This window comes from Emiliania huxleyi, assembly GCF_000372725.1.
Source record: "Emiliania huxleyi CCMP1516 chromosome Unknown EMIHUscaffold_137, whole genome shotgun sequence".
Classification (NCBI taxonomy): Eukaryota; Haptophyta; order Isochrysidales; family Noelaerhabdaceae; genus Emiliania; species Emiliania huxleyi.
In genome coordinates, this window is record NW_005201223.1 from 252,844 (window position 1) to 260,839 (window position 7,996).

Sequence of the window (7,996 nt, forward strand, 5' to 3'; positions counted from 1 at the left end):
GAGGAGTGTGCTGCGGCGGCAAAGCCTCCCCTCAAGTCATCCCTCAAGAAATCCGGTGGCAACCAGGCGACTCCCAACGCGCAGACAGCCCGGGCGGCCATCGCCTCAAAAGCAGCGCAGGCGCTGGTGCCGGTCCTCGCGCGAGGTGCCGTCCCGCCTCCGTCGTGCTGCAAGCGCATCCGCTCCAAGTGCTGCTCCGGAGGATGCGGCGGCGGCCGGTGCTCAAAGTGCTGCGACCGCTCCGCAGGGGGGGCTCCAGAGGCGGTGGCGGCCGCTGCTGCGGCGGGTCGGATAAGGGAGATCCGCGCCGTGATGGAGGATTCAGCTGTGGCCCGCGACTTCGCCACAAAGTAGCGCACCATCTACTCCTGGTGGCGGCGGCGGGGTAGGCGGCGGCGGCGCCTTTGCGCACTGCTGCTCGTCGACCACGTCCCACAGCCCATCCGACGCGAGCACCTGCAGAAGGGGGGGGCGTGTCGCACACACCCAGCAGCCGGGAGAGACGCACACGAGCTCGGCGACGGCGCCAAGAAGGCGTCGGACGGCCCGAGCTCGTACGTCTTGATCTCAGGCTCCGCCGTGACGCCGTACCTGGCAGCCGAGATCAGCCGAGATCAGCCGAGATCAGCCGAGACCGCAGGCGAGGTCTTGATCTCTCTGGCTCCGCCATGGCGCCGCACCGCTTTAGATGGCAGTCCCCAAACGCGCGCGAGACGGCGAGGTCGCCTGAGAGGGGAGGAGGATGGAGTCTTCGGACTCGTCCGCAACCCCTCGCCGCAGCCTCTCTCTCCGCACTCCTCCGCACTGTCTTCTCCGCACCCCTCTTCCGCACGGGCCACGGCTGACGGCGAAGCGGGAGGGGAGGGGAGGGAGCTGGCAAGGCGGCGTGCGCACCCTGCACTCGCCAGCACCCGGCAAAGATGACGTGCCCCCCCGCTGCCTCGACCCTCGCCCTCTCGTCGGGCCGGTTGGGCTTGTGGTCCTCGGAGAGCGGCCTGCGGGAGGACCGTGACATGTCGCGGACGTGTCGTGGGCGTGTCGTGGACGTGTCGCGGACGTGTTGCGGACGTGTCGTGGACGTGTCGTGGGCGTGTCGTGGACGTGTCGTGGACGAGTGAATGGTGCTGGTGGTGGATGGACCCCTCGGGGACCGCCAGCCGACTGCGCACTGTCTGCGCTCGATCTCGGCCCGATCTCTACTCGATCTCCCCGCACCTCGCACTGCCCTCCGCGTGGACCATCGCGGCGCGCGAGTCTCCGACGTTGACAACCATTAGACGCCGCCTGCAGGAGGGATCCGAGAGGGGTCCGAGCAAAGCCCGCCACGGCGTCGGCCCGCTCTCCCCCCCCCCGCGCGCGCGCGCCTCCCGCCCGGCGTCGCTGGCCGGAGGAGGATGCAACAGATGCCGGTGGAGCCGTCCGGGATCGCATTTTGCACCGCGTGCTTGACGAACTCTCCTGATGCCGCGAGATCAGCCGAGATCAACCGAGGTCAGCCGAGATCGCGCCGCGTGCTTGACGAGCTCTCCGTCGGTCGCCAGCCACGCGTCGACGCACGCGCGCGCCACGTCGTCCTCGCCGAGCTGCGCGCCTGCAGGGGCGGGCAGAGGCAGCCCGTCGCAAGACTGCCGTCGCAGGACTGCCCGCCACGTCACAGGACTGCCGCGAGCGGACAGGGCGGCGCAGGCCCACAGGGCGCAGGCCCAGGGGACAGCAGAGGCACCGCGGCGGCTGCAGAGCGCGTGGCGGGCCTCAGACGGACGCCAGCGGTCCGCGGCTAAGCGAGCAGCCGAGGGGAATTCTGCTACGCTGCTACTACTACGCTGCTACTACTACGCTGCTACTCCTACGCTGCTACTCCTACGCTGCTACTCCTACGCTGCTACTCCTACGCTGCTACTACTCGCGGTCCGCGCGCCGCCGTTCCGCTCCACCGCCGAGACGATGTACGCCTGCAGCTTGGGCAGGAGGTGGCCTCTCGCCCACGCGGCGGCTCGCTTGCCGCCGTGCCCGTCGTAGACGGCGAAGAAGTGCGTGAGCCTGGCGAGCGGTTTGGGAAGGGCGAGCACTTGGACCAGGCAGCGGTTGGACGAGGCGACGGGGTAGAGGAAGGGGGGTGGGGCGTGCGCACCGGCGGGGAAAGGGGTGGGGTGGGGTGCTGGGGTGGGTTCGGCTCGCGGGCGCGTGTCGGGGCTTGGCACCCCGCAGCGCCGCAAGTCGAGGAGAGACCGGACACCTGGTAAGGTAAGGGAAGGTAAGGTAAGGTGAGGTGAGGTACGGACACCTGGGGCGGTTGCTGCGGCGGAGGCTGGCGGAAGATCTCTCGACTCTCGCGCAAACAGCAGGCGGACAGGGGTGCGTTTGAGATCGTCGCTCGCTGGGACCGAGCCCACGGCTCGGCGCGACCCCTCGGAGTCGCACTGAGGCCTCCTCCGCCGCTGCTCTGCCGTGAGTGTGTGGTTGTGCGTGTGCCGGGGGCAGCGGCGGCGGGCGGGAGGCAGGGAGGGAGAGCGTGGGCATGCGGAGACCTGGTGCATATCCTCCATGTACGGCCGGCGCCCCTGGATCGCACTCACGCCCCACTGCAGCCCGTCGAGCAGCCCCGTCTCGTGCACGGGCTGGACCTAACGGAGCATTGGCGACCACCTTGACTGGCGACCATCTGTCGGCGAGATTTGCGGCGAGCAGAGCGCAACGAGGCGGCTGCGGCGCGGGCGGGCGAGAGTTCGGCGGCGGAGTGGCCGGGTGGAAGGCGCGGCGCGGCCGCTCGCCGAGGCGCGGCTGCCGCCGCCGCGTGCCGAGGGGCGGCTAGTGCGGCAGTGCGGCGGGGTGACCAGTGCGGGCGGCTGGTGGCGGCCGGGGGCATTCGGTGCTGGCAGAGGGGGCGAAACCGGCGGTGCGGGAGGTGCGAGTGGCGCTGGCAGTGCGGGCGGCGCGGCGCAGCGCGCGCCTCCTCGCGTCCGGGCGGGCCGCGGCCACCGGAGGCGAAGCAGAGGAAGAGGCCGAGGCAAAGCAGTACGAAGAGGGGAGAGACGTTGAAGACGTGGCGCAACGTCATGACCGCCGCGAGGCCGCCCAGGAGCTGCTGGTTTATGCTGAGCGCCTGGAAGGGCGCGGGAGGCGTGAGCGAGAGCGGTTGCGAGGAAGGATGGTGCCCCCAGGTTGTCACCATATTGTCGGCTTGTCGGGCAAGCAAGAAATTGGTGCGGCTCGGAGCCCTGAGTGGCGATGTCGGGTGAGAGAGAGAGAGAGAGAGAGAGAGAGAGCTACGCGCGGTCTTCCGCGGGGGGAGCTGCGTCGACGGGTGCGGGACCGCGGCGCAGCCAGGGCCGCGGCGAGGCCTCCGGCTGTTTGCGGCGGGCGGCTTGCTGCTCGCTGCGATGGCGAAAAACTCGTCTCGCCACACGCCAAGGGCTTATGCTCTGGCGAGACGTGAGGCGCATGCGCCCAGGAGGGGAGGGGGCATGTGTAACGACACTGCTAGAGATGCCTTTCGGGGCCCAGAGATAAAACTTCTGTGATGCCATGCGTGACCTAGTAGTGTCCCCAGCTATGGGCGTGTCCACGTTGGAGCCAGGTGTGGTGTGGGCGCGAGAATAGCTCCGCCGTTCATGGAGGCAACCGATGCGAGTCGACTGGTGTGTGTCGTCGTGGTTTCGTATCAAGAATTCTCTCTCTCTCTCTCTCGATGTCGGGTGAGAGTGTACGTCATGCTCGTGTCTAGTGTCTGGTGTTTACTAGCTCCGAGTAGAGGGGGCGTTCCGCCGCTAGGGGACACCCAAAGCGCAGAACCAACCCTCGGAGACCCGTGTTTACTTTAAGGCCCTTGCCCTGCGAATGCGCACCCCCGGGGCTAGGGCTCTCTAGCCCGTGACCCGATCCCGATCATCCGGCCCGCTGGGTGCGCTTCTTAGCTCCCCGGCCCTGGATGTGAGGTTACCGACTGCACTCCAAGTGCTCCAAGTGCATCCGGGTACACGGAACCATCCCTCGGAGACGTGTTATGGCCCTGCGACCGCGCACCCCCGGGGCTAGGGCTTGCCCGAGGGCTAGAGCGCGCCGGCGGGCGCGCTCTAGCCGGTAACCCGATCCCGATCATCCCGGCCAACTGGGTGCGCTCCTCAGCTCCCCGGTCCTGGATGTGAGGCTGATGACCGCACTCTCCAAGTGCTCCAAGATCCGGCCCGCTTGGTGCGCTCTCCCCGGCCCTGGATGTGAGGTTGCCGACTGCACTCCAAGTGCTCCAAGTGTGCTTCGAGTAGAGGGGCTCTCCGCCGCTAGGGGAAACCCAAAGCGCAGACCAACCCTCGGAGACCCGTGTTTACTTTCGGCCCTTTCCCTGCGAACGCGCACCCCCCAAGGGCTAGGGCTCTCAGCCCGTAACCCGATCCCGATCATCTGGCTCGCTGTGGGTGCGCTTCTTAGCTCCCCGGCCCTGGATGTGGAGGCTGATGACTGCACTCCAAGTGCTCCAAGTGCCGCTCCGCTCCCCGGCCCTGGATGTGAGGCTACTCTGACCCCCGGCCCCGCTGCACTCCAAGTGCTCCAAGTGCTCCAAGCTGGCACGAGCCACGACCTCCCGGGAACGCCACATTGCAAAAAACACATATTCCCCGGCACACGCCATACACGCACACGTCAGAGCTCATCACAGACGTCGCCCCCAGAGTGCCTTTCGAGAGCCTCCCGGGGGACACTCCCGCGCGTCATGACTCGTCGTGCTCCTCCACCTCGGGGTCGTCCTCGTCCCGCTCGTCGGGGTCGCGCGGCTCGACGTCCTCGTGGTACTGCAGCGCGTTGTCGATCTGCGCGAGGATCTCGTCCACCGAGTCGGTGTCGCGCGGGTCGAGCGGCAGGAACTGCACCATCGACCAGTCCTCGAGCAGCTCGCAGATGGCCGAGTTGAGCCGGAGGAAGGCGGGGCGCGTGCCTACTCACGCCGCGGCGCTGTGAAGAGCTCGCCGGGAAGCGTTGAGCGGAGGGGGGCGGGGGGGGGGGGGGAGGGCGCGCGCCCTCGTCCAGCCTCGAGCGCAGCACCTATTCACAGCCGGAGCCGTGAAGAGCTCGCGGCGAGGAGAGGCCGGACTCGTCGAGCCTCGAGCGCGCGGCACCGCCGCGTCCGCGTCGAGCAACTCGTCGAGCAGGCGGCGGTTGGGCAGCAAGTCGCACTTTGAGAGCACCTGCTCGCCACTCCGGCGCGTGAGCCGCTCGCCGCCAAGAGGGCGGCGTCTCGCGCGATGCCCGGGGCTGAGCTCCGCACGTTGCAGTGCGGCAGCTCGAGCATCGTCATGGCGGAGAGGCAGGCGAGCACGCCGGCCACGAACTTTGGCGCGTCCTGCAGGGAGGTCGAGCCGAGTGAGAGTGTCACCCGTCACGGCGTGTCAGTTCTGAATCGACAGGATCGGGTCGCGTCCTGCAGGAAGGTCGAGTCGATCAGGTAGACCGAGGCGAGCCGAAAGCCCATGCGCTGCAGCTCGGAGACGACGCGGCTCATCGCGGGCACGTGCGAGTAGAGCTCGACCTCAGGGGCAGCCAGACAGTGGGAGGTGGTGCGATGCGATGCGATGCGATGTGATGTGACGTGGTATTGAGCTCGACCTGGCCCGGGCAGTCAAACAGGACGTACTCGTCGCCGCCTGAGACGTGACGAGGCGCAGCGAGCCGCGCTGAGCGGCGGCGAGAGCGGGCGAGAGCGGGGCAGAGCCGCAGTGCGGGCGCGACGGCGGCGGCAGCGGCGGGCGGCAGCGGAGCAGGCAGTAGAGCAGTGAAACCGCGCGCAGCGGCGGCAGCGGCGGCAGCTGCGCACGGCGGGAGGCGGGCGGCAGCACCGAGGTCGTCGAGTTCCGACTCGAGCCAGTCAATGTTGTCGACGAGGTACTCCATCGCGTAGATGAGCCCGCCGTTCGGGCCCAGCCGCAGCTCGCTCATCACGTCCTCGAGCGGCACGAGGTCGCGGATGTCGGCCGCGACCGGGTACCGAAAGTGCTCCGCTGCTGGGTCGAGGTTGACGACGTGGACGCGCCGCCGCTGCGCCTCGCAGTGCGTGCGCATGAGGTTGCAGTATGTCGACTTGCCGGCGCCGGCCGGGCCGATGACGAGCGTCGCGCAGCGGACCATATGTGTATGTTGCACCTGACGGCCTGCTCGGGCCGGCCCGGCGCGCAGAGCAAAACGCCAAAGAAAAACATCGGCCTCTGAGTAGAGGGCGTCCTGCAGTTAAGGGGAAACCCGTACGCGGGGCCAACCCTCGGAGACCCGTGTTTACTTTATGGCCCCTTCCCCGCGAACGCGCATCCCCCCGTGAAGCGTGAACCGTGATAGGCCGTATGAGAGGGGTTTTTCTTGCCCGCAACCTCCCGCGGATCATGTACATGCGGCCGATCAAATCCGATCATCCGGCCCGCTGGGTGCGCTTTCTCAGCTCCGCGGCCCCCAGGGTGTGAGGTTCATAACTGCACTCCAAGTGCTCCAAGTGCTACGCAGGACCGAGCCTCGTCACGGTGCCGCGATTTTGACACCTTTAAGCGCTCAGCCTTTCTCTTTCTCTCGGCTCACCCTCGCGGGGACAGTACCCCGAGGCGGAGAGAGAGATTCTCTTCGAGGCGGTGACCGGTCTCCTGGGCCGAACCCGGAGGTAGCACCAGCAGCAGCAGCCCAGAAAGAGAAGACCGCACAGCGCAGTCACTTGGAATCGTAGGCACCATGTGTAACCACAGAGTGAGATCGTCCTGGCCAGCTTAGAGCCGAGCAAAAGGGGATCCCCAAGCTTAGAGCCGAGCAAAAGGGGATTGCACGGGTCTTGCACAACCTCCAAGCCCACGCTGCTGTCGATGCTGTGACTGCGACGGACCTCAACATCGTAGCCACTGCCATTGGAGCGGTGCACGGCCACGTCTCGAAGCTGCACGGCATTGGAATCCTCGATCACGATTGCAGGCCGGCCGTCGGCAACTGCGGGAGCAAGGCTGGCGGTAACGTTTTTCAGATGCACGCCCCGAACCCTTCGAAAGTACGCGGCATAAGCGGGAACGTCGCCCATAGGGTACTTTTTTGCCAGTGTTATGCCGGGCAAACATGTTGCTGCCACCTCGCCCAGGCCTGGGAAACGCAGCTCGACGTCCCGGAACGAGATGCCCGGCCCAATAGGATGCTCTTGAAAGATGTGCTCAAGCACTAATCTAGGCATACCATCGAGCATGGCGACCGGAGTCGCATACAGACCTTTTGTTTCCCTTGCGCGCAGGTTCTCTGCAAAGATGCGATGCAAATTGATGTTGCGGATGCTGCCAACTCGCGCGTCGCGGCTCTCGACCAGCTTCATTGGGCGGCGCAATCGGGCGTAGATCGCAAAGAAGAACGGCGAGGCGAGATCGCTCATCTGAATATCCCTAAAAGTAAGGTCGTGAATGTGCGCACCGTCGTAGGACGTCAGAGCGATTCCTGACATCGCGCCCATCAGCTTAAGGTTCTCGAACGTGAAATTGTAGAAGTCGCCTACCGTCTCGGTGCCGAACGCAATGGCAGCATATCCATGGCTGGAGCCAAGGATGCTGTTGCGGACGAGCACGTTGTAACTAGCCACAGACTTGCCGCGGCTATAGTCGCTTCCAAACTTGAGCGCGTCATCTCTCCCGCCGTGGATGCGGATGTCTTCCACATGCACGTTTCTGCTCTGCATCAGGTTGATGCCGTCACGAACCGCGCGAAGGTCAAACCCGGCGAGATGGATGCCGTCACAGTTGGTGAAGAGCATGGTGAACCAACCGCCATCGCGGAGCGTCAGGCTGCCCGTGACTGCCACCCGAGCCGAGTCCACAAACGAGAACATCTTGCAGCCGCCGCCTTTGGGCGGCTTGCTGTTCGCCAAGCCTCCGTTTCCATCGACCACACCTTCACCAGTGATAGTCACGTTCCTGACACCATTGCCATAGAAGAGCGCGTCGCTCCAGCCGCCGTGCCCGTAGTCCTGATACGAGCTCCAGCGATTCCGGCTCGC

At 66.4% G+C, this 7,996-nt stretch overlaps 2 protein-coding genes across 2 annotated transcripts in view; both read right to left on the reverse strand.

The window, feature by feature from the left end:
* Positions 1–1,992, reverse strand: part of EMIHUDRAFT_362873 (hypothetical protein) — a 2,491-nt gene extending 499 nt beyond the window's left edge. The window contains 9 exon segments of the mRNA XM_005788231.1: positions 403–456; positions 528–591; positions 681–726; positions 895–995; positions 1,216–1,284; positions 1,365–1,458; positions 1,529–1,555; positions 1,568–1,591; positions 1,919–1,992. Of these exon segments, the coding sequence (XP_005788288.1) occupies positions 403–456; positions 528–591; positions 681–726; positions 895–995; positions 1,216–1,274 (324 nt within the window). The 5' untranslated portion in view covers positions 1,275–1,284; positions 1,365–1,458; positions 1,529–1,555; positions 1,568–1,591; positions 1,919–1,992.
* A 2,714-nt stretch (positions 1,993–4,706) lies between these two features.
* On the reverse strand, positions 4,707–6,117 carry EMIHUDRAFT_313594 (hypothetical protein; the record flags this gene model as incomplete). The annotated part of the gene is made up of 6 exons (XM_005788232.1): positions 4,707–4,886; positions 5,046–5,180; positions 5,261–5,335; positions 5,444–5,521; positions 5,599–5,636; positions 5,829–6,117. The coding sequence occupies 6 exons, from the start codon at positions 6,115–6,117 to the stop codon at positions 4,707–4,709; spliced, it is 795 nt and encodes a 264-aa protein (XP_005788289.1).
* Positions 6,118–7,996: the final 1,879 nt, after the last annotated feature.